The sequence below is a fragment of the Neofelis nebulosa genome, chromosome 7, assembly GCF_028018385.1.
Source record: "Neofelis nebulosa isolate mNeoNeb1 chromosome 7, mNeoNeb1.pri, whole genome shotgun sequence".
Taxonomy (NCBI): Eukaryota; Metazoa; Chordata; class Mammalia; order Carnivora; family Felidae; genus Neofelis; species Neofelis nebulosa.
In genome coordinates, this window is record NC_080788.1 from 61,979,162 (window position 1) to 62,006,936 (window position 27,775).

Sequence of the window (27,775 nt, forward strand, 5' to 3'; positions counted from 1 at the left end):
GCACAGCAGAGCATATCAGGTCATTTGTAGTCTTGAGTGCGGTGTGGGAAGAGAAGAAACTCACTCAGGGCCTGGGTCTTCCTTTCCCCAGAACTTCCTCACTGCCCTGGCTGTGGGAAGGGGCTGCTTGACTGAGGTCAGCAGCTCTGCTGAGCAGCTGAAGCAGAGATGTCCTGAAGATGCCCCCAGAATTCAGCAACAGCAAGAGGAACTGAGCCAGAGGTAAGACGGAGGGAGCACAGAGCAGTGGGGACAGGCTGGATGCTTTGCCCGGGCCTGCACGCCTGCTGATGTGCCTCTGGAGATGCCAGGAGGAAACACCGGACATGTCAGAGACAGGAGAGGGCATGGGGACAGGCAGCCCAGCAGCAGCTATTGTGTGAACCCCCGGCCGCGGCCCCAGTATGGCTGTGGAGATGTCCCTGTGACAGAGACATCCCTGTTCGCTCTGCTCAGGTGGGGGCAGCTGGAAGCCCTGAAGAAAGAGAAGGAAATGCAGCTGGCACGCACCACGGACATGTGCAGTTTTCTGCACAAGTGCAGATCCACACAGGTCCAACTGCGAGACCTGACACTCCGGCTGGAAACCCTGGAGCTGGGGCAGTCAGAGGACAGCCACCGCGTCCTGCAGCTGGCCCAGCAGAAGATGCCGGCACTGGAGAGAAGCGTGTACCACCTGCAGAGGATCACCATAAGGTACGGCCTGGGTTTGGGCCCTGGGAGGCAGGGGAGGACTGAGCAGGGTTGTGGCATGAGGAATGGGACAGAAATTGGAGGACAGGCTGGATGTGCTGTCTGAAGGGCAGGGGCACAGGTGGGGACACGGCATGAGAAAATGCTCATGGGGAAAGGGCAGGCCACACAGGCTTGCTGTCCCACGGTGAGGGGGAGGCAGGAGTGCAGAGTCAACACCACTTTGCCTGGGGACTCCGAGCCCGGACACCAGGCCCAGGGCAGGGCACTGACTGGGCCGTGGGCCCCATCTCCCAGAGCTGAAGAAGCGGGCCCCACAGAGAATCAGTGCCTGAGAGGACAGGTGGAGACGCTGCAGGGGCTGCTGGAGCAGGTACAGCAGCACGTGGCCCGACAGGCCAGGGCCCAGGCCGAGGCACGGACACGGCAGAGCTTCCTACAGGACAGCCAGCAACTGCTGCTGTGGGCGGAGGGCGTCTGGGCTCGGCTGCACAGCGAGGAGAAGGCGGTGGATGTGGCCTCGGCCCAGAGGCTGCTGATGGAGCACGGAGACCTTCTGGAGGAGATACGGCTGCAGCAGGAGAGGTCCGGACGGGAGGCAGGATAGGATGTGCCTCAGGCCGGCTAAGGCCTGTGGGGACAGGACATCAGAGAGAGAGAGGCAGGAAGCAGGGCATCACTCAGGGTTGTAGTCCAGGCTGGTGTCCAACAGGTGCTTGGGGCAGGCTTTAAGGAGGGGGACGTAGCCAACTGGTCCAGCATCCTGAATGCTTCGGGGAGGGACGCAGGGCAGAATCTGAACTTCCTGGAAGGTTCTGTCAAGTGTAGACCTGGCCATACCCCATCCAGGTGAACTTGATGGACTGTTTGAAATCAGGACAGCCTAGTCTCCCAAGCAATTCTGGATAACCAGAATGGGAACCCCTGGAGTCAGATGGCTCAGGACCACCTCCCCTCCCCCCATGGGACTAAGACACCCAACTCCTCAGCATGGCAAGGCCTCTCCTCCTGCGGGGACGATGCTACAGGTCTTCAGGCAGGCAGGGTCACCCAGTACAGTCTACAGGCTGTGCCCTGCACGAGAGACCCTGACAGGTAGCCAAGTGGTCACTGAATCCATCCCGTCCTTTGTGCTCAAGACTCTACAAATGGTTCAGGGCAGCATCCGCTCAGAGGAAGTGGAGCCTTCAAGCTGTGTGCCTGTGGGCCCTTTGTAAATACTCATGGCCTGGCAGTGGCCTTGCAGTCGGGCATGTATGCAGTTTGAGTGCTGTTTCTACTTGACTTTGCATTGGCATTGGGATGGTCCCCTGGAGGAAGGGTGTAACAAACCAGGAGCAGGGAAAGTATTGAGACCTCAGTAGTGTGCGAGGCCTGTTACGTTCTGTGCATCACTAGTGGGCCAGGGCACAGCTGCCCCATGGAACAAGTGAACCAGTGGATCTAACCGGCCTCAGACCTCCTGCCAGCTACCCTTCTATCAGAGCTCCAAAATGACCCAGTGAGAGGGGAGGAAGGGGGGTGAGAAGGAGATGGGGTTTGACCACCTTCCTGTCGTCCTGGATAGGCTGCAGCAGCTGGAGGCCCAGGGCCAGCCCATTGCAGCCTCGGACTCTCCAGACTCCCAAGAGGTGGCCCGTGTTCTGAGGCTCCTGAGCCAGCGAGGCTGGGGGCTGCAGGCCGCCTGGGAGCAGAGACGGCAGCAGCTGCAGGAGGGGCTGGAGCTGCATAGATTCGGCAGAGATGTAGATGACTTCACTGCCACTTGTGCCAGCCACGAGGCCTTCCTGCGGCAGGGCCGCCTTGGGGTAGGAAGTCTGGAATACAGGGCTGCGGTGATGCTTCCCCATCACTGGAGGGAGCTTTGAAGTCAGTAGGCAGGGGTGGAGGGGTGCTGGCGGCCCTGGGATGGCAGTGGGCGATAGGGTGCTGACCCCTGTCATCCCAAGCATGACCCCAGGTCTCTGCACCCCCAGGAGGATGTGGGGGAGGCCCAGAGCCTGCTGCAGCAGCACCAAGAGTTTGGACACCTGCTGGGCATCCTGGGGCCTCGAGCAGAGGCTCTGCGGGCACGTGGCGAGAAGCTGGCCCAGAGCCGACACCCTGCTGCGCGCAAGTGAGCAAGGCCGGTCTGGGCAGCGCCTACCACCCTTTCTCAGCCTACAAAGCCTGTGGCCCTGAGGCCGGGGGACAGTGTGGGGAGTGGAGGAGCGGCAGGGTCCACCCCAGGCTGCGGTGGGCCTTAGAGTGGAGCCCTCCCCAGACCCTCCCCCATTCCACCCGGCCTCCAGGGTCAGAGAGCAGCTGCAGAGCATCCAGGGACGGTGGACTGGGGTCCAGGAGAGGAGTGAGCAGAGGAAGAGGCAGCTGCTGGCCTCCCTCCAGCTCCAGGTGAGGGGGCCAGCCCAGGTGCACGAGGCCTCCCCAAGAGGAGTGCCTAGGAGTCTATCACTGCACTAACAGTTGTGTGCTCTGCAGAGCCCTTGATAGTTTCCAAAGCGTTTTCCCACATGTTAGGTCGTTGACCCTGATAGCGCTTCTTGTGAGACAGGCATTTTCCTGATGAAGAAAACAAGCTGAGGCCACACTGTTCAGAGTCAAGACTGGACCCAAAGTCTTGATAAACCTCCTTGCCATCCCTCATCTGACTGTGCCCCTTCCCCATCATTTCTGGCCACACTCTAGGCTCATGCATGGGCCACGGGCACCAGCTGCAGACCTAGGCTCTGCCGGATACTTGCTCAGCCCCCATAGGGGCTCAGAGCTGTACCAGTCCACAGGCCTCCTCTACCATAAGCCTATTAGGAGAGAAATGATCACACATCATTTGATGTGAGCTGGGGGAGCAGGGACTGCTCAAGCACTCCTCTTATCTGGGCACAGGACCCCATGGGGCTCAGGCCATCAGTCCCCGGGCATCTTCCTACTGTGAGGGAGTAATGTGAGGGAGAAACATTTCTGTCCTGATCTCCGCTTCCCTGTCTCCACATGGGAGCAATAACCCCAGCCCCCCCTTGCACATAAGATTGGATCTGGGCCATTGGGAGTCTGTGAGACCCCTCTCCCTCAGCCCTGGTTGTAAGACCTATTTTCTCCTGGTTCTTGAGCAGAAATGGAAACAGGATGTGGCAGAGCTGATGCTGTGGATAGAGGAGAAGGGGCTGATGGCAGCACATGGGCCTTCCCAAGAGCCCAGCAACATCCTGCAGCAACTCAGGCTGCACAGAGCAGCTGAGCGAGCACTGCTGGCCACCTACGGGCACGTGGAGGCCCTGCAGCAGGTGGGGGCAGTGGACACAGGGCACAGGGCCTCCTCAGACTCCCAGCCCAGAATTCCCCTTCAGATTCTTTACTGCTACCTCGGACTTAGGATCCCTCAGATTCCTCTTCCGCTCGGCTGGGTACCTTTTTGTCTTGGCACCCAAACCAGCCCAGAAAGTATCCGTCATTTTTTCCCCACCAACCTCAGCTCAGCCCAGCCCACCCCACCCCAGCCCACCCCCAGCTCCTAGGGCAGCTCCAATGCCTGCTACGTCTACCTGAACAAAGCCTTCTCTACCATAGTCTGATGCCTGCTCCCCCCACTTACTCTGCTGTACTTGGTGGTATCAGAGGAAAGCCTTCTCACCTCTGTCAAGATTTGGGGCCACATGAAATTCTTGAGCCCTGGAAGCCTGTGGAACGCAGCCTGTAGCCAGCTCCCCCTTCCCCCACCTCTGCCACCTGGGTCCAGCCTGCTGTGGCTGCTCATGGTACCAGCAACTCAACGAAACTCCCTTGGTCTTTGCGTCCACCCCAGGTTGGGAGACAGCTGTTGAGCAGCAGGCTCCATGCCCAGGAAGATGTGCAGGGCATCCTCCAGGGCCTGAGTGACAAGTGGGAAGAGTTGAAGCACAAGATGGCAGAGCGTGGGGACCAGCTCCAAAAAGCTAGGCAGCAGACCCAGCTTCTGCGGCTGCTGCAGGTCAGCTGGAGGGACAGGGCACGGGAAGGAGACTAAGCCTGCACTGAGCCAGGCAGGGTGAGAGCAGGCAGGGCAGGAAGTGGGGGGGGGGGGTGCTGCGGAGCAGGAGTCTGGGGTATTCTACTAACTCTGGATTAGCCCTGGGAAGTCCTGCAGTCTTAAGAGGCCTCTAGCCTATGGCAAGTTGAGCCTGGCTTTGCCCTCCTGTAGGCCAATATAGAATCGTCTCCTGTGTACCCCATGTGTGCGGTCAACACAACTTGCATCCCCATGGAGGAAGAAGCATGAGGGGACAGGAGTGGTCATGAGGCTCAGGGGGAAGGCGGGAGGTGGACAACGGTAGAGGCAGCAGGTCCTCGGTGAATCTGTTAAGCTGCAAGCAGCGTGGTGTCAGAGTCCAAGAACTTGCATGCCTGCACTCCAGAGCTAGTGCAGCACCTTGCACCTTCCTCAGGATGCCAAGGAGAAGATGGAACAGCTGGAGGGGGCTCTGCAGAGTGCAGAACCAGGGCAGGACCTGGGCTCAAGCCGGCGGCGACAGAAACAGCACTGCCAACTGGAAAGTGAGAGCCAGGCGCTGGCCAGCAAGATGGCTGCCCTCGTCGCCCAGGCAGAGCGGGGACTCACCTCCCAGACCGTCACGGAAGAGACCCAGAAGTACCTGCAGAGGTACCCGCCTGCTTGTTCCATCTTCACTCTGCTGTGTGCCACCCCCACCATGTGAACGTGAGGATTGATTCCACCCAGGGAGCCCTGCGGTGGCATCTGCAGGACCTGAGTTCTCCAAATCTCTGTCCCTTACAAGAGGGGTCGTTTCTGGGATAGGAAGACCGGAGACCCCAGCTAGGCATGCCCAGCACCCCAAATCGGAAGTCATACAGGTCAACTGAGTGAAAGCTTGGGTCTTGAGCCCTCTCCAGCCGCTTCCCCCTCACCAGTTGAGGCTTTGCCCCATCCCTACTTTGTTCCTCGTGAGTCCCTGGCTGGGCTACACAAAGCACCGAGGGTCTTGTCCCCATCTGTTCCCAGCACCCGCCATCTCTTCTGTGTCCACCCAGATTCGAGTCCCTGCGGGAACATCTGGCCACTCGGCACGTACAGCTGCAGGCCTCACTTGAGCTGTACCGGTTCTACCAGCTGAGCGACCTGGAGCTCAATTGGGTGGCTGAGCACATGCCCAGAGCCAGCTCCACCAGCTCCACCAGATGCTTGAATGGTGCTCAGAGACTTTGCCACAAGCATGAGGTAGTGCCCCCCATTTTCTCCCGGGATCCCTGACATCCCATTCCTAGACCTTAGAAGCCCTCTGTCACTGCTCAGGGTGTCCTGATTTCCAAGTCTCTGCCCTCAGTTATCCCCTGCCCAGGAGTGTTGTCTCGGTGGGGCCCGGAGCCGCATCCACGGCTCCGTTCCAGGCACCCCGTGACAAAGGGAACCCCAGAGGCGGCAGCTCCTCATGCTGTTCTGTGGCAGGTGCTCCAGGCACAGGTGAAAGCCCACCAGGGACAGGTGCAATGGGTGCTGGGTTCCGGACGGAGCCTCGCAGCCTCGGGGCACCCCCAAGCCCAGCGCATCATGGAGCAGTGCCAGAAGCTGGAAGGCCTCTGGGCAGAGCTGGAACGGACGTGTGAGGTACAGGCCCAGTGCCTGCAGCAGGCTGTTGCTGTCCAGCAGGTAAGATGCAGAGAGCTCACAGGATCAGGGGAAGTGGCAGAAGGGAGGCAAACTCTGTGAGTGAGGTGTGCAGGACTGGGACTCTTGGGGCACTGGGTCAATGGTGAGAACCTTGGCCCAGGAGGTTGGGTGGTCCCCATGTAGGCACAGAACCCTCTTTCTGCTGGCTGCTGGAGAGCCTGGCATCATGTCCACAAGGGGTGGTGGAGGGTCCTATGTGAGATCATCAAGGTGAAGTGGTTTAATTCTTGGCAGTATTTTCTGGCTGCATCAGAGCTGGAGGACTGGGTGAAGGAGAAATGGCCACTGGTGAGCAGTCAGGACTATGGTGGAGACAAGGCAGCCACTGCCAGGCTCATTGGGAAGCACCAGGTACCATGTTCCAGGCATCCTCCGCACAGTCTGCACTAGGGTGTCGATGAGCCACGAGGAGAGGGTTGTCACATTCCCAAAAGGCACATCTACTACTAAGAGGCACAGAGCCCTGCTCTTGCTTCCTGACAACACGGCCAGTTCCTTTCCTGCCCAACCCCAAATCATGCAAGACCCTTGCTCCTCCCCAGTGCTCCCTTTCTTCAGAGGCAACACTTTGAAGAACCCCTGCCCCCCTTTTGTAGTCCCTTGACCAGTTTATACCCCTGTAGCCTCAGGATTTCTCTGCCTTCTCTTCTTCCTCTCGCCTCAGTACTTTGTCCTCGCTTGGGGTCACCTGTTCTAATCCTCTGCATGTTTTCCGCAGAATTCTCCCTCCCACACTTTGAATGTCATTCTTTGAGTTAACTAAATGCCCTCCAGAAACCTATCTTCCTCCACAAGCATTCTCTAGTTAAAGGGAGAGAGGCCTGGACCACCCTCCTCCTTCCTGGAATCGGACTCTCAGGATCACACAGCATTAGACCCTGTAGCAATGCTGGCTCGGGATGGTACTGAAATGTCCTCTTATCTGGGCATTGTTTTCTGTATAGCCCTCATGGTCAGTGTTTCCGTGTCCTGTGACTGAGGACTCTTAGCCATTCCTACGGGGTGTGCCTGGAGCTGTGACCTCGTGGAGCTTTGGTGTCCCAAGTCATCCTGGGCAGCTCACTTACCTCTTTCCATCTGTGTAGACTGTATTGTTGGGGTCTAGTACAGAGCCTCCTGTGCCTGTGCCCTCCCTTCCTTTTAGCCAGCATTTTACCCTTTCCCTCCAATTACCCAGCATTTACCCTTCCTTGCTAAATAGTGAGCCCTCTGAGGGCACCATCATGTCTTCACTTTGACGGAACAGTAAGAGCTCCATCAGTATCGGGTAGGTAGATGGTGGACGCATGGCTGGACAGATGGGTTGGGGATGAATGGATGCGTAGATCATCGGGTGGGTAGATGGGTAGATGGCTGGGTGTGAGGATCAGTGGGGGAACAGATGGGTAGGTAGATGGATGTATAGATGAGTGAGCCACCCAGAGCTACCCTGAGCCTGGCACGGGTCCACGTGTACCGGCAGGCCCTACAGCAGGAGCTGGTTCTTTATTGGAGCTCCATGGAGAAGCTTGACCAGCAGGCCCACACCCTCACTGGTCCCGGGGCCCCTGAGCAGCTGGAAGTGGTGCGGGAGAGGCTTCGGGAGCAGCTCCAGGCGCTGCAGGCGTTGGCGATCACACGGTAAGGGGCACCGTACCCACTCTGGGTACGGGGAGTCTAGCCACAGTTGACTGTTCCTGTACTGTGACCCTGAGTTGGAAGGAACCCATGGCCCCAGGCCCACGGAGACGCGTCAGATGAGTCCTTGTTGTGTGTTACTCATCTCCTTCCATCAAGTCCTCAGTGAGGCCCAGTGGAACTCAGCCCCTGGCTCCCTACGCTCTTTTCTTCCCCACATGTGCGCCTTCCGCTGCCCTGCACTGTCCTTCTTAGGCTGGATTCTTCCTGAATCCAGAGCCACAGGCTTGGGCAGAGACCATGAATAAATTCTTCCAGATTCCCTCCTTCAGCCCGGCCAGCTGCCCCCGGGGGAATTATGCAACTGACTTGTGGGAACTACGGGCTGTCCCCACAGGGGCCAGGAGCTGGAGGGGACTCTGAAGCTGCACGAGTTCATGGGAGAGGCCGAGGAGCTGTGGAGCTGGCTGGCTAGCCAGAAGCAGGTGGCCAGGGAAGGGGAGAGCCTCGGAGAAGACCATGAGCACATCCTGGTGAGAGGAAGGCCAGGGCTCGGTGGATAGCCTGTGGCGGGAGACTGAGGGCAATGGGACAGCCTGGCGGGGCTGTGGAGAAGGGGGCAGCGGGGGTCATGAGCCCTGGCTGAGGACAGGCCTTCTGAGGAGAGTGTGCGGGCACGGTGGCTGTCCAACCCCTCATTGCCCGACGGTCATGAGGCACCTGCTTCCTGGGCTGCTTGCTGCCTCCCCAGCAGGGGGCCACTCTGTCACCCACTCCCTCCTTGCCCTCAGCACCTCCGCACCAAGTTTGCAAAGCTTCAGCACCAAGTAGAATTGGGTGGCCAGCGGGTGGCAACCTGCCAGCAGCTGGTAGAGAGCCTGCTGGAGCTCGGGCACCGCGCTGCCCCCGACGCCCACCAGAGGCAGCAGGACCTGCAGTGAGTGGCCGGTGGGCTAGGCCAGGGTTGCGGGTTTGGGGGGAGCGAGCAGTGCGGGCAATTTCTGGAGTGCAAAGAGCGGGTAAGATGCTCTGGGGCCATGTTGGCTCTGCCTGCCCCCAAGGAATCTGGAGAGGGGGCCGGTCCCAGGGAGGCCGAGCGAACCCCGGGTGACCACGGCCTGTGGAAGGAGGCAAGGCTGGGTGTGCAGGTCAGGGAGTCCTGCCCAGACCCCCAGGGACACTTTTCCAAACCACTGGCTCCCAGGACTCGGGGTAGGAGCTGTGCAGTCTGCCTACCTGCCACCTGGCTGGTGTGCCCCGCCCCCCGCAGCCTGTGGCTTTGAGGCAACGCCATGATTTGTCCATGACCCCCAACATGGACACTGGCCATGGCGGAAGCCTTAAGAGCTCATTGAGAGTGGGCTGAGTAAATGAAAAAAGGAGAGAAGATGCAGCCTCTGCCCTCAAATATTTATTATTTGAATGACATACTGAGACTGGAATATACAAGGTGGAAGAAGTACCACAAAGCATAGAAATCAAGTGGTAAGCATGGCAGCGGTGAAGGGCTGAATTCGTGGTAAAGCTAGAAAGGCTCCGGGAGGCAGGTTTGCAGGCAGGCCCAGTGGCAGGGAAGGGTGTTATAAAGGGGAGCTTTGGGCCAGTCCTGGGTGCAGCCCAGAGAAGAGGAGGGCTGACCAGACTAGCTAATGGTGGAATGAGATGCCGGGCCAATCGGTGATCTCCTACTGCTGTTCCACATGCCTGGGGACAGGGCTTCCTGGTCAGAGCTGCGGGAGCTGACCCAGGCCCAGGGCCACCGGCTCCAAGATGCCGAGGTCACCCTCAGAGTTCACAGAGATCTGTCGGAAGCCCTCAGGCAGGTCCAGGTATGAGCCTGAAGGGAGGAAGGGAATTCTTTCTAGAAGTGGATCCGCCCCAGCCTCGGTGCCCCACCCTCTGTTCCTGATGACCTTGGCCATCTCCTCTCCTCAGGAGAAGACCACAAGCCTCCCCAATGATGTGGCCTCAGACCTGCGTGGGCTGGAGGCCCAGCTGAGGAGACACGAGGAGCTGGAGCATGAGCTCCTGGGCACTGGGCAGCAGGTGAGCCAGCCTGACGGCCTCTCCCACTCAGGCCCCTACAGGCCACTCAGGCCTGCCCGTCTCTTCCCCTGGGTTTTCTCCACTCCCACGGGGCCTCCACTTGGGCCTACCGTGCATGTCCAGGCATGGCCCAAGGAGGAGTCTGCGGGCCAGGCTGGCCCTTCAGCCTCTAGGAGGACATGACCCTTCCCTCCGTATGCTCCACCCTGACCCCAGCTGCAGGAACTGCTGGAGACTGCGAGCAGGGTACAGAAGCTGGGTCGGGGACCCCAGGCCCATGCGGTGCAGCAGAGGCAGCAGGCTCTGGTGAAGGCCTGGGAGGCCCTGAAGCTACACACGGAGCAGCGCAGGACTCAGCTGGAGCGGGCGTGCCTCCTGGCCCGTTTCCACAGATCAGTGAGGGCTCCTTACTCTTGGGCGGTGTGTGCGTGCGTGCGTGTGTGTGTGTGTGTGTGTGTATGTGCGCGCGCGCATGTATAATGGTGCATGTGCATCATAAATGAGGTCTTCCAGCTCTAGAGGGAGACCCAGTATGGACATGAGTTAGAAGAGCATCAACATACCTATTTGTGAGTACCTGAAGTTTGCAAAACTTCTGTACTTTGTGTCACTGACCCCTCTTCATCCACGCAATGAGATGTTTGGACAAAAATCCAAGGCCCCTCTAGCTCTGTGTGATGTGTACACACATCAACAGAAGGCAGTTTATAAGTATTAAATTAGAAATCCAGAGGACAAGGTGAGTGGCAAGAGGTCATGGTGCCAGGAAAGGTTTCGTGAGACAAACAAGGCCTTGGCCCTTGAAGAGCAGGTGAGCTTGGAAGAGATGGGAGGGAGGAGAAGGAGTTTCTAAGCAGGAGGGGCACCAAAAGCAAAGGGTGTTGAGTCTGGCAAATGTAGATGTTTAGTGGACCTGGAAGGATTAGGTTGGATGACAGCAGAGGAACCTGGTGACAAAAGGCCCCATGAGCCTTACCTGAGGCTCTGACCTGGGACAGCTCAGTTACTCTGATGTATGAGTGCATCTGGGCAGACTGTAGTTGGGCCTCAGAGCCCGGTTCTCTGCCACCCAGCCCAGATCTCACCCCACTCTCCCCCTCCATCTCTTGGGGACCCAGGTGCAGGAATACACCTCCTGGGCAGCCAGAGTGTGGCAGGAGCTGCAGGGAGAGGAGAGCTCCAGGGAGCCCAGCAGTGGCCTTCTAAAACTCGTCGCCCACCAACAGCTTCGGGCAGAGCTGGAAGCCCGGGAGGAACTGCACCACAGGGCCTCCGAGCTGGGCCAGCAGGTGCTTCTGGCTGCAGGGACACCCATCAAGGAGGTGGGCCCCTTTTTCTGATGCCCCCCAGCTTGCCCTGACCTAGTCTGAGCCTGATCACCTCACACCCTGCCCCACTGTGCCACACCGGCCTCCCCTCAGAGCCTTCCCTCAGGACCTGCTTCGATCTTGTCCATGCGGCTCTCCCCAACGCAGGCTCCCCACATGCACATCCCCAGGTCCAGGAAATGCTGCAAGGCCTGCAGGATGAGCGGGAACAGATGTTCCAGGCCTGGGAACAGAAGGAAAAGAAACTACAAGCCATGTACCAGGAGCAGATCTTCCTCAGGAAGTGTACCCTCCTAGATCAGATCCTCACAGCCCAAGAGGCAGGTCCCCCTCACCCTGTAGCACCTATCCCCATGCTCCCTCCTTCCTGCTTCCTCTCGCTTCCACTGGCTTCCTTGCTTCCCGGGACCCTGGCTTTTTCCCTGATAGGAGGCCCAGAGGCTGTGTGCTGCCTTAGCACAGATGGCTGCAAATGGGGGTGGGGAGCCCCAGCTGTGTGGACAGTCCCTGAGGGCCTCTTTGACTTTCCCATGGGCTGATCCAGGTCTCCCTGAAAACAAGTGCCCTGGGGAGCTCAGTGGAAGAGGCAGAGCAGTTGGTGCGCAAACACAAGACCTTCCAGAAAGTTCTGACTGTCCAAGATGAGCAGGTAATAGATTCAAAGAGAACTTGGCATGGTCAGAAATTGGGGGTGACTGGAGGGAAAGGAGGCAGAGTCCAGGAACTTTGGAGAGTTGTAAATGGGGGACACGGAGTGATTGGTGCATACCCACAGGTAATGTTGATGTATGGGGGCAGCCTGTAGGAGTAGGGGTGCCTGGTTGGAACTGACTGAGCAGAGTTGGATGAGGGCCACACAGCAGGGATACCTGGCTCTACATGACTTGGTCACTGTGTAGCTGTGGGACTTGGTTCTGGCTTTCTGGGAGGACCAGCCAGCCCTGGGCCATGTCGGGCTGAGGGGAAGGCTTCCCTGTGAGCCAGCCCCTGCTTCAGCCTCCCAGTGTGAGAAAGCAGTGCACTGTGTCTCCGACCCTGCCCTGCAGGAGGCAGCTCTGTGTGAGCAGGCGAAGACCCTTGGGGGTCCCAAGGTGCAGGATGGGCTCCGCACAGTACTAGAGCATCGGGCTCGAGTGAAGGACCTGGCGGAGAGCCGGGGACGTGCCTTGCACACCTCTCTGCTGCTGACTGGCTTCACCACGGCCGTGACCCAGGTCAGAGGGCCACCTCCAACCCAGTGCCTTTTGCTCGGGCCACATTGTACAGTGTACAGATGACATTCACCTTCCTAGGTTCATTCGGGCCTCACCACACCCCTTTGATAAGGACACTGAAGTTTGGAAGGTCAAATGGCTTTCCCAGAGGCCTTGCTGGGACCCAGGACATTTGATTAAGAGACACTATGAGCAGAGACCCCACTGCTTCCTGAGCTCGTGAGGGCTAGGGCAAAGAGAAGAAAGGGGTAAGGGGCAGGGAACCGAGTATCTAGGGCCTAGGAACAAGCCAGCCTCGCCTCCAAAATGAGTTCCCACCCAAGGGCCCTGCCCGCCCCTTCACTGGGGCGGGGGACCAGCCAGGCCTGGTACGCGTCTTCCTGGGCTAGAAGCACTGGATCTCATTTCCCAGGCACTGCCTAGCTCAGCTCTTGGGGCCAGCAGTCAACTACCTGGGCACAGCTGAGAGTAGATATGTGGGACTTCTCTATGGACTGAAACAGTATCAGCATTATGGGACACGTCCCCACCCCCACCAGGCTCAGGTCTGGATCCAGGAGCGAGTCCAGCAGCTGAAAGAGCCAATCTGTCCCGGGGACCTGAAAGATAACTTGAGACATCTGCGGAAACACCAGGCCTTTGAGGCTGAAGTCCAGGCCCACGAGGAGGTGATAATCTCTGTTACCAAGGTAACAGCCAGGCCCTTGGCCCCAGTCCTACCCCAAAGTGTGGACTCTCGGTCGCCAAAGGGAAAGGTCTTAAGCATGGGGAGGGGCGACAGGCAAGCTCTCCGGGTGTCCTGTCTTCCAGGATGGCGAGGCTCTCGTGGCACAGAGCCACCCTCAGGTAGGAGAAGTCTCCCAGAGGCTGCGGGTCCTGCAGGAACACTGGCAGAAGCTAAGGCAGGCAGTGGCTCTTCGGGGCCAGGACCTGGAGAACAAACGGAACTTCCTGGAGTTTCTGCAGAAAGCAGACCTTGCAGATGCCTGGATCCAGGAGACGGTGAGATGCAGCTAGGCAGGAACAGAGCTGGAGGTGGGGCTGAGGAGCTGAGAGATGGGGGTGAGGAGCCCCAGGCCTGCAGCTCCCTGGCTTGCCGACAGGCGGGAGCCCCATCAGGAAGTTCCCCAAATCTCCACCTGCCCCAATACTGCCCCAGGGGCTGGGCACACGTGGGGCTGGGACTCAGAGCGCCTCCCACAGACCCTCACCCCTCGGCCTCGGCAGGAGGTGATGGTGGACATGGGCGACCTGGGCCGGGACCTTGAGCACTGTCTGCAGCTCCGTAGGCAACTCCGCAAGCTTCGAGGAGTCTGGGCCCAGGTATGGGGGCCCTGCGGGGCAGAGGTCAGCCAACTCATCCCCAAAGGCCACTTAAAGGCTCAGAGTAGTGACCCCGCGTGGGTCTTACCCAGCTCGGTGCTTACTATCTGCATGTGCTTAGCCAGGCCCCCTATCTCACCAAGCCTTAGTTTCTTCATCTTTAAAATGGGGATAACATGGGGCGCCTGGGTGGCGCAGTCGGTTAAGCGTCCAACTTCAGCCAGGTCACGATCTCGCGGTCCGTGAGTTCGAGCCCCGCGTCAGGCTCTGGGCTGATGGCTCGGAGCCTGGAGCCTGTTTCCGATTCTGTGTCTCCCTCTCTCTCTGCCCCTCTCCCGCCCGTTCATGCTCTGTCTCTCTCTGTCCCAAAAATAAATAAAAAACATTAAAAAAAAAAAATTTTTTTTTTAAAAATAAAATAAAAAATAAAATGGGGATAACACCTGCCTCCTAAAGGGAGCATGTATGTGTGGTGGTGGTTACCGGAATCTACACATGTTATAAAACTGCAGAGAACTGTTCCTCCCTCCCCCCTCCACACACAGATACATGCATGTGGAAACTGACAAACTGAATAAATCCTGTAGTCTGGTTAATAGTTGTAAAGTCTAGGGACACCTGGGTGGCTCAGTCAGTTAAGCGTCCAACTCTTCGTTTCTGCTCAGGTCATGATCTCGCAGTTTTGTGGGTTCGAGCCCCAGGTTGGCAGCACGGAGCCTGCTTGGGATTCTCTCTCTATCCCTTTCTCTCTGCCCCTCTCCCACTCACACTGTCTCTGTCTCTCTCAAACTTAAAAAAAAAAAAAAAAAAAGTTATAATGTCCATTTCCTGGTTTTCTTTTTTTTTTTTTAAGTTTTTTTTTTTTTTTTTCAACATTTTTTATTTTTGGGACAGAGAGAGACAGAGCATGAACGGGGGAGGGGCAGAGAGAGAGGGAGACACAGAATCGGAAACAGGCTCCAGGCTCCGAGCCATCAGCCCAGAGCCTGACGCGGGGCTCGAACTCACGGACCGCGAGATCGTGACCTGGCTGAAGTCGGACGCTTAACCGACTGCGCCACCCAGGCGCCCCTCATTTCCTGGTTTTCATGTTATGCCACAGTTATATAAGATGTTCCCCTTGGGGGTAGATGGGGGAAGAGTACGTGGGACTTCTCCATTCTACTTATGCAATTTCCTGTGCATCTGTAATTACTTCAAAATTAAAAAAAAAAAAAAAAAGAATACACGTGTAGTGGGTAATCCTTCAACTGCAGCTGCTGGGACCCCTCATTCAGCCCTCATTCAGCCCTTCTCCTCACCGCACCCCCCCACGCATCCCCCAAAATCTGTTTCTCTTATGTGGAATAGATGAAAGAACTTAGGCAAATGTAGTCCTACTCAGGTGTTAGAGACCAAACATGCTAACCTCCTCCCTCTTGATGTAAGTGTGTATGACATTTGACAGGCTGCAGTGCCCCAACCCATGCTGCCCTTCTCTGGTGGTGGAATTCACAGCCACCTTGACAGACGCTGGGGTAGAAAGAGCGCCAGAGAGACTCAAGGAGCTGGGCTCAAATCCTGGCTCTGCCACAGATGAGCCATGTTAGCCTCTAAGCTCTGCTCTGGCATCTGTAGGAGAGGAACCCCCTTCCCTGCCCAGCTCGCATGAGACACTTCCTAGGGAAGTGCTTTGGAAATTTAAGCTCTACAAGCTGCTTTTCCTAGGGGCAGGACACCTGCAACCCTCTCCCTGCCAGGGACCTCTCCCCCTGGACCTGTAAGCCCCTCACAGTGTCGGAGCAGTGGCAGCCTCAGCCTGGTGACTCCTAGGGGTGGAGACAATCCAACACCAGGAGGCCCGTGCTCGCCATTTCATTCCACCCCTTGCTTCGCTTTTCTCATCCTGAGAAGCTGTGTTTTAACTTTAAAGCTTCTGTTAGTCACCGCGTGCCTGCCCACCCGCCCTGCCCAGTTCTGACCCAGGAACATATTTTCTAGCCTTAGAGATGACACCGGGGCTGCAGGCCCCAAGTGCATCTTGCTCACTGCACCTGGCATGGGGTGCAGCTGTCTCCGCTCCCCAGACATGTTGCTCCTTGCCCTCTCTCGGGCCCAGGCAGCCCCTCCACGTGCTGACTGCATTGCCAAGGCAGGGCTCGGGATGGGTGCTGCCAGTGACTTCACCCCGCAGGACACAGTGGATGACACCCACATCAGGAGCATCAATGACTTGTCCCGGAAGCTCCAGAACCTGTGCCCTGAGCAAGTCAAGACCGTCTGCCAGCGGCGACACCAGCTGAACAACAGGCCAGTCCTGGAGCGGGAGGCGGTGGGGCTAGGAGAGGGAGGCAGGGGCTGGAGGGCCACCTGACTCAGCCTTACACCCTCCTTGCCAGGTGGAAGAGTTTCCATGACAACCTACTCCGGTACCAGCAGCAGCTTGAAGGGGCCCTGGAGACACACACATTGTCGGGAAAGCTGGATGACCTCACTGAGCGGATTGGGGAAAAGGTAAGTAGTGAAAGACCACAGCAGCCGCCTGGGGGCACGCTCACCAGGAATCTACATGGGTCTCGCCTTTGGTCTCTCTCTCTTCAGCTTGGGCTACTGGAGGGAGATACTGCTAGGGGTCCGTCACGGTGGGGGTGGGGCTGTGCCAGGGGCTCTCAGGATGTCAACTTTGGGCCCCAGAAGCCCCCATTGCGGGCTCGGAGGCTGGCCCACCTGGCTTCCAGAAACGCTGTGAGTCAAGAGGTCAGAGCGCCACCACCCCCAAAGCACCCTTCCCTCTGTTGTCCCTGAGTAAGTGCAAAGCATGCAGGAGGTTTGCCCCAGAGCCCGTCAGCAACCACGGAGAAACGTGGGCTAGATGCTGCCAGAGGTGAAAGTGAGGTTGTGTGCCTCCCGGGAAGTCCCGTGTGGCGCAGACGGTGCCCTGTTCTGGGCATGCAAAGGGCTCTTGCCTTGCTGTCCTTACTCCTGCCATTCCTGCCTTAGCCAGCCAGGCCTGTCCTGTCTGTCCATGCTGTCTGTCCATGCCTAGCTCTCCCCAGAGGAATATGAGTCACAGGAGGCTCCCCCCACAAACAGAGATTACTAGATCAGAAGAAACTCCATCCCCTAGTCTCTCCTGGGAATCTTCCTCCTTCACAGATGGAAGGGGCCTCTGGTCAGTTGAGGGCACTGGGAAGGGAATCAGGCTGGGTACTTGCTTTTCACACAGAAACCCCACGGCCCCGGTGACCCACTGCAGTGAGGGAGGAGCTGGGGCAAAGGCGAAGCCAATAATGCTGCTTTCCTTCCCAGGCCGCCCTGGTCCAGGCCCTGGACTGTGGGAAAGATCCGGAGAGCGTGCAGAGGCTGATAAAGAAACACAAGGAGTTGGAGCAGGAAATGGGCCTCATCCAGGCCCAGGTGGAGGTGTGCATCTGGGTATGGAGGTGGGCCCAGGCCCGGGGTGCCTCCTCTGTGGGACCGTGGGTGGGCATATACAGGGCAGGAGGGCTTCGGTACCTGAAAGCCAGCAGAGTGGGTACACCCCCTGTTGGCTGGGGCCCTCCTGCAGCCGGGGCTCCCCTGAGTGTAACCTGCCTCCCTGCCCCAGCCCCTGAGTCTGACTTCCCCCACAGTCCCTAGAGTGTGAGGTGGGCCGCCTCTGCCAGAGAAGCCCTGGGGCAGCCCATAGCCTCAGCCACAAGCAGAGGGAGATGACGGACAGTTGGTGGCAGCTCCGGAGTGGGGCCCAGAAGCGGTACAAACCCCCAGGCCTCTTTGTCTCACTGCCCTCACAGACTCAGCCCCTGCAACATCTCAGTCTCTACTCTCCCCGACCCTGGTTTCCCCCGAGCGCCTTCCTCCATCCATTTCGTATAACCGCTGGTATTGTCACTCTATTCGTTCCCAGCCTGTGGGCCCTTCTCTGGCTAAGGGGATTCAGGGATGGAAAGCACATGTGGGTGTGGGGGGGAGAGGGGCTCCAAGGCCCCAGGACTAGCAGATGAACCCTGTGGGCAGGAAGGAGTCACTGGATGCCTTGCACCAAGCCCAGAAACTGCAAGCCGTGCTACGGCACTTGCTGGTCTGGGCCCGGAGGCTGCGGGCTGAGATGGATGCCCAAAGCCCCCCCCGCAGCCCTGCAGAGGCCCAGCGCATGATAGCGGGGCACTGGGAGCTCAAGGTGAGGGTCAGAATCCTGGGACCTCGCCTCCTCCCCGCCCTTTCCCATATACTCATCCCAACTTTCCCTTGGGTTCTTTCTCCCTCACCTGCCTCTGCCTTTCTCCTCTTCCATCCCACCCAGTCTGCTGTCTTCCCGCCTCTCCCCTCCCCACTGGGCCTCCTCCCTCCCACTCATGGAGCCTCAGCCTCCTGGATCTGAACCTAGTCTTGTTACAGGCCGAGCTGGACTCCCAGAGAGACAGCATCAGCCTGGCCCGAAGCACTGGGCAGCGACTGCTTGCAGATGGGCACCCATCCACCCCCGACATCCTCCAGGCCCTGGCTGGTTTAGACCAGGAGCTGAACACCCTGGAGAGGGCCTGGCAGGGGCACCAGCACCAGCTGCAGCAGGCCTTGGAGCTCCAGGTAGGCAGCCTCCATCCTTGCCCCCACCCCTAGGCTGGGTGCTACCCCCCATTGCCCCTGGTCAAAGCCAAACCCAAAAAGGCTGCCATACCGGGGCCTTTTCCCACCACCTAGCAGCCACCACTCAGCTTGCACAGGCAGCTCTTGCCTGCCGTGGACTCATTCTGTTGAACCAGGTTCTTGGTCCCTGGTCTGTCTCCTCTGGGCACAAACAGGTCCACCTGCAGTGATTGGACCCTCTGCTCACTTCCTTTTGCCTTTTCCTTTCTTGACAGCTGGTTCTGAGTTCTATGGAACAAGTGGAAAGTTGGCTCTGCAGCCGGGAGGACTGCCCAGCTAGTGAGGGTCTGGGGGTAGGTGCCGGCAGGAGTGAGGGGGCTTTACAAAAGCAGCGTTAGGGGTCACGTCAACCAGTGCTAATCTCCTCAGGCCAAGGAGGGGGTCACTGAAAAGTCTGTTCCCCATGCATGTTTGCAGTTCTTGTGTGCCTGGGGCTAGGCCCCACAGGGATGTCATGGGAGCTTAGAGGGTGAGCCTCTGGCCTTAGACCCATTCTTGCCTCCTTCCCGCACTTCTCACCTCTGCCCTCCTCACTTCCTTGTACCAAGGTTTGCTCTTCCAACCTCTGTCCCAATCCCTGTGGCAGGCGAACCTGACTCAGGGGAGACCTCGGAAAACCTGGGGGCTAGCTTGTCCTGCGCTGACCCAATCTTACCGGGAGTGCAGAGGAGGGAGCATTCCTGTTACATGAAAAAGCTCCACCTGCCTGGCAAATTGTGACAGCGGCCCTCATCCCTAGTACCTTCCCTGGCTGAGAATCCCTGTCCTAAAGCCACATCCGGCCTTGGGGAGTTGGAGGGGTGTGTTGGGGCAGAGTGCTCACCGTGTGGGGGAGTGTTTGGTGTAGGTGGGAAAGCAGAGAGCTTGGGATGGGAGGCGCAGCCCTGTGGACAGAATCCACTTCCCTGTTCCCTCCAGGACCCTTCGGCCAACGTGGAGACCCTCCTGTGGAAGCACAAGGTGCTTGAGCGGGGTCTGGAGGCACAGGCTGAAAAGATCAGTGCCCTAGAGGCGGCAGCCCACAGCCTGCAGCGGGGTGGGCACCCAGAGGCGCAGAGGGCCCTGGGCCAGTGCCAGGCCCTGCTCCTGAGGTACCTCTGGCTCTGGGCTGTGGGTGGGATAAGCCCCCAGCACTCCTGCCCAGCACAGCATGTGGTCACCCAGGGGAGATAAAAGGGAGTTTTACAAAGAAGGGTGAACTAGGAAACCAGAGAATTGCCAAATGAAATGACAGGACCAGAGCACAGTGGTTAGGCGTTGGCCCTGCAGGGCGGGGTAGTCCCAAGCTCCTGTGTGTTGCCCACTCATGGTGGGGCTGGGGCAGATTCCTCACTGAGTCCCGGGTCTACAAGGAGGGGGTAACAGTACCTGCCTCTGAGGGTTGTGGTGAGGACTGAGAAGGTACCCCTGATACCTGAGCACGGCACCTGCCACTCAGGCAGGTTGGCAGATTTCTGGTGTTCATTTAAATGAAGCTGGGCGGCGGGCAGGGCGTCTGGTGGCTCAGTCGGTTAAGCGTCTGACTTCGGCTCCGGTCATGATCTCACAGTTGGTGGGTTTGAGCCCCATGTCAGACTCCGTGCTGACAGCTCAGAGCCTGGAGCCTGCTTCGGATTCGGTGTCGTCCTCTCTCTCTCTGTCCCTCCCCCACTCACACTCTGTCTCTGTGTGTCTCTCTTTCTCTCTCAAAAAAAAAAAAAAAAAAATTTAAAAAGTGAAGCTGGCACAGTTTGAGACACAGGCTCTGCCTTTTTTTCCTCATAAAAGCCCATCTGGTTCCTCTACCTCATCCAGCTTCTCAGACTTTTAGATCAAGAAAGATTGGCCCAAAGCCAATGATCTCATTTTAACTTAATTCTTTAAAACCCTGTCTTCAAATGCAGTCAGTTTGTGAGGTACCGGGAATTGGGACTTGAACATAAGAATGTGGGAGACGCGGTTCAGCCCCTAACAGACACTAGTGAAGACGGAAGTAGAATGGCTCTCCATTTCAAAGGAGACCCCGGCCTCAGGGTGTATTGATACATAAGAAGGGCTGTCACAGGCTGGAAAGGCACGCACACACCCCAGCCCCAATGAGGGGACCTGAGGACCCACGAGACCCTCCTCCTGGCAGGAAAGAGGCACTCATAGAGCGAGCCGCGAGCCGTCGCCGCCAGCTGGAGGAGCTCGGGCAGCTGCAGACATTCCTGCGGGACTCCTTGGAGGTTGGCCTGGGGTTGGGGTGTGGGTCGTGGTTGTGGGGGGGAAGGAGCTGCCCCGGGGAGAGGGCAAGCCCAGAGGGTTGGGCCAAGGGGAGAGCCTGAGGCAGCCAAGCCTGGTCCTCTTATGTGTCCAGGTGGCCACGTGGCTGAGGGAGAAGGACTCGGTGGCCCTGGACGAGGGCTGGAGGAACCCAGCTCTGCTGCAGACACAGCTGTGGAAGCAGAAGAGTCTCCAGGCCGAGCTAGACGCAAGTGTCCACCACCAACAAAGGCTGCAGGTGGTGAGGCCCTGGGGGTCATGGGACGGTCTTGCAGGCCAGAGCACGGGGCGACCCCACAGAGCCCCGGCAGTGGCTCTGAACCATAGTAATGGATGGCTGACCTTCACTGAGTGCATTCTGTATACAACCACCATGCTAAGCACCAAAATGTAGCGAGAAGCAGAAGCTTTCCTGGGGCACCCTCTCCAAAAATAGTGCCTTTTCAAGATTTTTAAAGATGACATTTTGATGGGATAGTTTTTAAAGCTCTCTGGGAAAGACATCAGGGGATAGAGAAAGGCATAGCTAGCAGTCCTGTGGGTAAACGAGTCAAAGTGTAGCACCTTTTCCATTTACCGTCTCCCACCTAGAGAGAGCAGATCCTGACCCCAGGCTGGCTCCCTGTCGTGTTAAGCGTCCTGTTAAGAATTTTTAATATTTTAAACAAAATATTTAAACAGAACAACCAGTGTCATCCCCATCATATGGATAAGGAACATGAGCTCAGAGAGGTTACAGAACTTGCCCAAGATCGCACAGCTAGCACGCAGACCGTAGCCGTGAGGCTGGCGGTGGAAGCCAGCACAAGTCCCGGGGCACCGGCAGTGCTGGGTCCATGAGGTGTGCCCTGTGTTGCTATAGGAGGGGCAGAGGCTGCTGCAGGAGGGCCACCCAGCCTCAGAGACCATCCAGGAACGGCTCCAGGAGCTGGGAGAGCTCTGGGACAGGCTGCAGGCCAACAGTCGGAGGAAGGCGGCCACACTTCAGGAAGCTTGCGAGGTGGGCCCTGTGAACCATGGTGTGCGTGGGGGAGGCGCTAGGCCTCTCCCTCTTGTGCCCACCTCGCACTCTGCCCCAGGCCCTGCGTCTCCGGCGGAGTGTGGAAGGACTAGAGAGCTGGCTGGAGCCTGTGGAGGTCACGCTGAGAGCCCCCATCCTGGGCTGGGACCAGCCCGGGTTGGACGAGCTCTTGGGGACTCAGGGCGGGCTGGAGGCGGCAGTAGACAGGCAGGCCGGGCAGGTGCAGCTGCTGCTGGGCCAGGCTCAGGTCTTGACGCGGGAAGGCCACTGCCTCGCCCCAGATCTGGAAGACCGGGCCCAGAAGCTGCTGCGGAGGTAGGTCCGGGCACATGCATCCTCCTCCCCCCCTTCCTCCCTGCCCTCCAGCTGCTCTCCTCCGGGCTTCCCCCCAACCCCACACTGAGGGGCACGGAGTGGGTGAGCTCTGGGCCACAGTCTGATGCTGACACTGATGACCGTGGCCCCTACCTGCCCTGGCCCCGCCTCCACTGCTGCAGGTTTGAGAGCCTTCAGGAGCCCCTGCGGGAGCGCAGAGAGGCCCTGGAGGCTCGGAGCCGCCTCTCGCAGTTCTTCAGGGATGCTGACGAAGAGATGGCATGGGTGCAGGAGAGGCTGCCTCTGGCCGCCACCCAGGACTGCGGGCAGAGCCTGAGCGCCGTGCGGCACCTGCAAGAGAAGCACCAGGTGTGGGAACCATCCCCCCCCAGAGCAGGGAGGGGCTGCCCTCAGATTGAGCACACGACTCAGCCACCCAGTGGTGCTTGGAGTTCTGTGCCTCTGGTGGGGCTTTGGGGGTACCCTAGGTTCTTTGTTGGCCATATGGACAGGGAACAATTTGGGGGCGAGTCTGTGGGAGACTGTGAGGCTTCTAGCACAACTCTGGGGCCCCCTGAGGAGCGTCCAGTAGCATCGTGGTCATGTTTTCCTCCGCCTCCACAGAACCTGGAGAGTGAGATCAGCAGCCACGAGGCCCTGACTCAGGCCGTGGTGGACGCAGGACACAAGCTAGTGCGGGCTGGGCACTCGGCCTGTGATGTGGCTGTCCGGGTACAGCAGCTGGAGAATGCCATGGGCTCCCTGCGGGCACAGGTGATGCAGAGGCGGCTGCTGCTACAGCAGGCTCAGGAGGCCCAGCAGTTCCTGACGGAGGTGAGAGGCTGATGTGAGATGCAAAAGGGCAGGGCCTGGGCATGAGGACACCCGGAGTGTACACAGGCCTGGAAGCTAACCCCCACGTGGGGCTCCAGGGTCTCTGTGCATCTTCACTTACCTGCACTAAGTGGTCCCCTGCCCCCAAGCTGTCGATGCTGCATGTTATCCGGAACACAGGCCCCTCCCTGGGTTCGGTTTTAGTGCATGTGCCATTCCTTCTAAACCAATGACTCTCAGCCATTGCTCTGTATCAGAGTGACCTGGAATCTGTAAGAAATGCCGGTTGATACTCAGGTTCCATTCCAGATCAAACCAGAAATCTTTAGGGTTGAGAGCCAGGCACAGAGAGTGTAAAAGCTCTCAGGTAATTCCAGGGTGCAGCCAGGGTGAGAACCCCTGCTCCGAATGTCGAGACCATGAGCTTCAAGCTGGGAGCCCTGGAGGCCAGCACCCAGGGAACACCTCCTCTGTGCCACGCCAGCTCCAGGAGGCAGAATCCTGGCTGGAAGAGCAGGGCCGTGTCCTGGACATCGAGGATGTGGGCCAGAGTGCCGGGGCCACGCGCACCTTTCTGCGGCAGCTGGAGGCCACCACGAGGGACCTAGAGGGGTTCAGCGTGCGAATTGAGAGGCTACAGCAGACAGCAGCTCTCCTTGAGAGCAGACAGAACCCAGAAAGGTGGGTGGGAGCCGGGCCCACCTAGGGTGGTGCAGGGAGGGTGCTCCCTACAGAGGGACGTGAGGGAAGAAGGGCTCCAGCTGGGTTGTCCTTGTTGCCACAGCCCCAGGGTGCTGGCCCGGATGCGGGCAGCGAGGGAGGCCCATTCGGGGCTGCTGCAGAGGGCGGAAGGCAGGCGGCAGGGTCTGCAGGAGCAGCTACAACTCCACCAGCTGGAACGGGAAGCCCTGCTCCTCGACACCTGGCTGGCCAGCAAGGTGGCCACTGCTGAGTCCCAGGACCACGGGCAGGACCTGGAGGCTGCCAAGGCGAGTCACTCGTGAGCAAATCTGGGAAGAGTGGATTGAGCCTGCTGAGCAAGGGCAAAGAAAGTGTGCACTTGGGTGAGAGGAAGGCGAAAGGGTAAGCTGAGGGGAAGTAGGGAGTCTCCGGGCTCTGGGAGGATCCCTATAGAACTAGAGCCAGAGCCCGGGGACTTGAGCCACTGCCTCAGTCGGTACTGATGAGGGACCTGGCAGGTACCGCCAAGCCCTTCATGAGGTTCAAGTGCTCCTGGACACCACCTCCAGAGTGACCCTCCCTGGCACTGTATTCTCACAGGTGCTGGAAGAGAAATTTGATGCTTTCAGAAAGGAAGTTCAGAGCCTGGGCCAGGCCAAGGTGCAGGCCCTGAGGGAGCTGGCAGGCTCCCTGGAGCGGACAGCACGCAGGCACAAGCCCCAGATTCAAGCCCAGAGGAGTCGCATCGAGGCGACTTGGGAGAGGCTGGACAGGGCAATGAAAGCCCGCACACAGGTGAGTGCACCGAGTGCACAGATATTCCTGTCCCTTTTGCCTGAGCCAAGGACAAGCAGGCCAGCCCAGGGGTGTGTGTGTGTGTGTGTGTGTGTGTGTGTGTGTGTGTGTGTGTAGAGGGAGGTAGTTGCCTCTAACTCCCAACACTAAGCAGACGGGAAGTCTCAAAATCTTGCACCTCCACGGCACCCCAGCCTTCTCCACCAGTTTGGTTTCCTGCTGGTGCAGTTCACACCTCCATGTGAGGTGACCACATGGTGACCATGTGAGGTGACCATGTGACCACCTCATGGTGGTCATGAGTGAATCACCAAGCCCACGGTCCTTGTTAGTTAGTTATGTATTTATTTACTTACTTATTTTGAGAGAGAGCCAGTGTGAGCAGGAGAGGAGCAGAGAGCAAGGGAGAGATGGTGTCCCAAGCAGGCTCTGCAATGTCAGCACGGAGCCCAACATGGGCTCAAACCCTTGAACCATGAGATCATGACCTGAGCCGAAACCAAGAGTTGGACACTGAACCAACTGAACGACCCCGGCACCCTGATCCTTCTTATTTAAAAGGATGTGGCCCACAAGGCCATGTCTCCAGCAAGAAAAGGTCCTAGGAATGAGCTCAACTCACAGCAGGCCCTCTTTCCTCTCCCAGAGACTGGCTACAGCCTGTGAAGTTCTTGGCTTTGAGCAGGAAGTGGCCCAGCTCCAGGGCTGGATGCAGGAGAAGGTCGCCCTGATGGCGAGAGACATCTGTGGCCACAATCTGTCATCGGTGCAGACCTTACAGCAACAGCACAGGTGCCTGGAGGTGAGGGCCCGTGCCCGTTGTCTGCCCCTCAGAGCCCCTCCCTGCAAGCGGTGGGTAAGGAGCCCTCAGAGGGGAGAAGGGAAGGCCCTCCCAGCCAGGAGGTGCTTGCCCAGGTGGTGGAACAGAATGGAGTTGGCCTGGGAGAGTCCAGGAAGCGGATCAGGACTCCTCAGAGAGGACCAAATGAAGAGCATGCATCAGGCTGCCAGGGTGAGGCCTGATCATGCGTTCTGGTGGCAGAGGGAGCTGACAGCTATGGAGAAGGAGGTCGCCCGGATGCGGATGGAGGCCTGCAGACTGGGCCAGCTACACCCTGTGGCTCGGGTGGGCCTGTCTGAGCAGTTGGCCAAGATGGAAGATGCCTGGGCCACCCTGGACGTGAAGGCCCAGGAGCAGGGTCAGCAGCTGGAGCAGGCCGCCTGGGGCCATGCCTTCCTCGGCCGCTGTAGGGAACTGCTGTAAGCGGCACCCTGCCCTGCTGTTGGCTCAGCTCTGCCCTGCGGGGTGGGGGTCACCCCAGCTCTTCAGGGAGCTGGACTCCCCTGTCCCGTGCCCAGCTCCTGCCCTGCTTCCTGAGGCTTCCCTCCCAGCCCTGACAGCAGCTTTGTCTCCCTACCCCCAGAGCATGGGCTCAGGAGAAGCAGGTTCTGGCTTCATCACAGGAGCTGGCTGGGGACCTGGTGGGGGCCGAGCAGCTCTTGGTGCAGCAGGAAGAGCTGGGGCAAGAAATCAAGGAATATTGCCTTCGGGCCCAGGACGTACGGCAGGAAGGACAGCAGCTGGTGGACAGTGGGCACTTCATGTCCCCCGAGGTATGAGCACAAAGGTGGGCCAGAGGTTGAGCTGGGGAGGGAGTCCAACCACCCAAGGAACCCCTAGCAGGAATGGAAACCCTCAGGAAGGGAAGGCAGGCAAAGGAGGCAGAGACGGGGCGGGTCTGGGCCTTTCCTGGACCTGTGTGCTGGGCACCAGCCCCGCCGTGCCTCAGGGCTTCTGCTCCAGCGTCTGGCCCACAGCGCCGCTTCCCACCAGGTGACAGGGTGTCTGCAGGAGCTGGAAGGGCAGCTGCAAGCACTGGCGGAGGCCTGTGCCCTACGCCAGGAGCACTGCAAGGAGAACTGGGGCCTGCAGAAGCTGCGGCAGGAGCTGGACCAGGCCGAGGCCTGGCTGGCCTCCCGGGAGGGCCTGCTGCTGGACCCCAACTGCGGGGTGAGCCAAGGCCCCACCATTGACCGGCTACGCGATGGCAGCTGTGGCCAAGGGCAGGTCCTAGTCCTCCTCTGCTTCCTGAACAGCCACGCCAGGCTGTGGACGGGGAGGGTGCGGCTCTTGGTGCCCCTTGGAGCCGGGCCTCACCCTGACCTACTTCTCCCCAGCACTCGGTGGCCGATGTGGAGCTGCTGCTCCATGGACACCATGACTTAGAAAAGTCACTGGCAGCCCAGCAAGAGAAGTTTGTCCAACTGCAGAGGGAGACAGGGGTGAGTGGAGGCTGGGGTGAGAGTACACTGGGATCTAGGGACCTGAGGGCTGGGGGTGGGAGCATCCTGGCCTCAGCCTAAGAGTCGGGACCTCCCCAATGAACGGAGCCCACATATCTGACCCCCCAGGAAAACCTGTTCTTTGCCTAGCCAGCTGCAGGGTCCTGTCACCTCTGTGTCCTGGTAGGTTAGAGCCCCACCATGGACCAGGATGACAGGGAAGTCTCCTGAGCTGACGCAGGAAGAGAAGCCTAATGAGGAGATAGGGACTCTCCAGGTGGGAGGGATCCGGGGCGGCAGAGGCTGATCTGGCTCACCTTACTCCCCTTTCCAAGGTGGAACAGAAGCTGCTGCAGCAGGGGACAGGGCTGAAACCCGGGAGTGCTGGCCACCAGTTTACCTCCCTCCAGCATAGGCCTCTCGGAAGCTGGGGGCCAGTACAGTTGGCTGAGACAAGGGACCTGCAGCCAGGTGTCCCCATTGGGTCACACACACCCTTGGCCACCACTCTCTTCCTGGAACGTGCAGCCAGGCAGCAGGAGCCCAGTGGGGCTGGGGCTGTAGGGGTAAGGCCCACACCCCACAGCCAGCGCTGAGGCCCTGGGTGCTGGGGACACTGGGCAGAGGAACCGAGATTCCCCAGGAATGAAGTGGTCAAAAAGGGGTAGATTCCTAGCCCACCTTCCAGAGGGGTCCTGTCCTCTGTTGCTGGATGTTTCCTGGGCCCCTTCTTGCACTTTCAGGATGCAAAGGGTGCCCCCACCATGGAAGGATTTTTGGAGCTCAAGCAGCAATGGCCTGCAGAGAGGCAGGTCAGTACCAGGAGATTCCTTCTCCAGACAGCTCTCCTCCACAGAACCACTTGGGCTTCAAGGGGCCATCAAGGCCTGGCACCCTGGCCCCACACCCCTGAGTCTTAAGACCGTTTCATTCTTTTTCCTTTATATATTTTATTGAGCAATTTGTACACCCAATGTGGGGCTTGAACTCACAACCCCAAGATCAAGAGTCACATGCTGTACCCACTGAGCCAGCCAGATGCCCCAAGATAGTTTCATTCTTAAGACACCTCGTAGCTTCTGCCACCCACCCACCC

General features: G+C 58.7%; 1 protein-coding gene across 1 annotated transcript in view; it reads left to right on the forward strand.

Annotated features, from left to right (window-relative positions):
• The window catches only part of SPTBN5 (spectrin beta, non-erythrocytic 5), a 45,530-nt gene that overhangs the window by 15,358 nt on the left and 2,397 nt on the right, over positions 1-27,775 (forward strand). Inside the window, exons 14-62 of the mRNA XM_058738128.1 lie at positions 92-222; positions 457-696; positions 991-1,278; positions 2,261-2,501; positions 2,670-2,809; positions 2,985-3,084; positions 3,804-3,974; positions 4,493-4,657; positions 5,112-5,326; positions 5,716-5,902; positions 6,131-6,331; positions 6,587-6,703; positions 7,815-7,972; positions 8,367-8,502; positions 8,761-8,906; positions 9,684-9,798; positions 9,905-10,015; positions 10,232-10,411; positions 11,134-11,337; positions 11,514-11,663; positions 11,888-11,992; positions 12,390-12,557; positions 13,097-13,246; positions 13,368-13,559; positions 13,785-13,880; positions 16,054-16,169; positions 16,259-16,373; positions 17,169-17,282; positions 17,492-17,613; positions 17,877-18,039; positions 18,258-18,446; positions 18,722-18,799; positions 19,425-19,597; positions 20,623-20,713; positions 20,845-20,991; positions 21,613-21,750; positions 21,830-22,086; positions 22,269-22,455; positions 22,711-22,920; positions 23,405-23,601; positions 23,705-23,909; positions 24,202-24,396; positions 25,043-25,198; positions 25,439-25,656; positions 25,821-26,010; positions 26,231-26,407; positions 26,575-26,679; positions 27,015-27,245; positions 27,423-27,491. Of these exons, the coding sequence (XP_058594111.1) occupies positions 92-222; positions 457-696; positions 991-1,278; positions 2,261-2,501; positions 2,670-2,809; positions 2,985-3,084; positions 3,804-3,974; positions 4,493-4,657; positions 5,112-5,326; positions 5,716-5,902; positions 6,131-6,331; positions 6,587-6,703; positions 7,815-7,972; positions 8,367-8,502; positions 8,761-8,906; positions 9,684-9,798; positions 9,905-10,015; positions 10,232-10,411; positions 11,134-11,337; positions 11,514-11,663; positions 11,888-11,992; positions 12,390-12,557; positions 13,097-13,246; positions 13,368-13,559; positions 13,785-13,880; positions 16,054-16,169; positions 16,259-16,373; positions 17,169-17,282; positions 17,492-17,613; positions 17,877-18,039; positions 18,258-18,446; positions 18,722-18,799; positions 19,425-19,597; positions 20,623-20,713; positions 20,845-20,991; positions 21,613-21,750; positions 21,830-22,086; positions 22,269-22,455; positions 22,711-22,920; positions 23,405-23,601; positions 23,705-23,909; positions 24,202-24,396; positions 25,043-25,198; positions 25,439-25,656; positions 25,821-26,010; positions 26,231-26,407; positions 26,575-26,679; positions 27,015-27,245; positions 27,423-27,491 (7,950 nt within the window). The remainder of the gene's footprint in view (positions 1-91; positions 223-456; positions 697-990; positions 1,279-2,260; positions 2,502-2,669; positions 2,810-2,984; positions 3,085-3,803; positions 3,975-4,492; positions 4,658-5,111; positions 5,327-5,715; positions 5,903-6,130; positions 6,332-6,586; positions 6,704-7,814; positions 7,973-8,366; positions 8,503-8,760; positions 8,907-9,683; positions 9,799-9,904; positions 10,016-10,231; positions 10,412-11,133; positions 11,338-11,513; positions 11,664-11,887; positions 11,993-12,389; positions 12,558-13,096; positions 13,247-13,367; positions 13,560-13,784; positions 13,881-16,053; positions 16,170-16,258; positions 16,374-17,168; positions 17,283-17,491; positions 17,614-17,876; positions 18,040-18,257; positions 18,447-18,721; positions 18,800-19,424; positions 19,598-20,622; positions 20,714-20,844; positions 20,992-21,612; positions 21,751-21,829; positions 22,087-22,268; positions 22,456-22,710; positions 22,921-23,404; positions 23,602-23,704; positions 23,910-24,201; positions 24,397-25,042; positions 25,199-25,438; positions 25,657-25,820; positions 26,011-26,230; positions 26,408-26,574; positions 26,680-27,014; positions 27,246-27,422; positions 27,492-27,775) is intronic.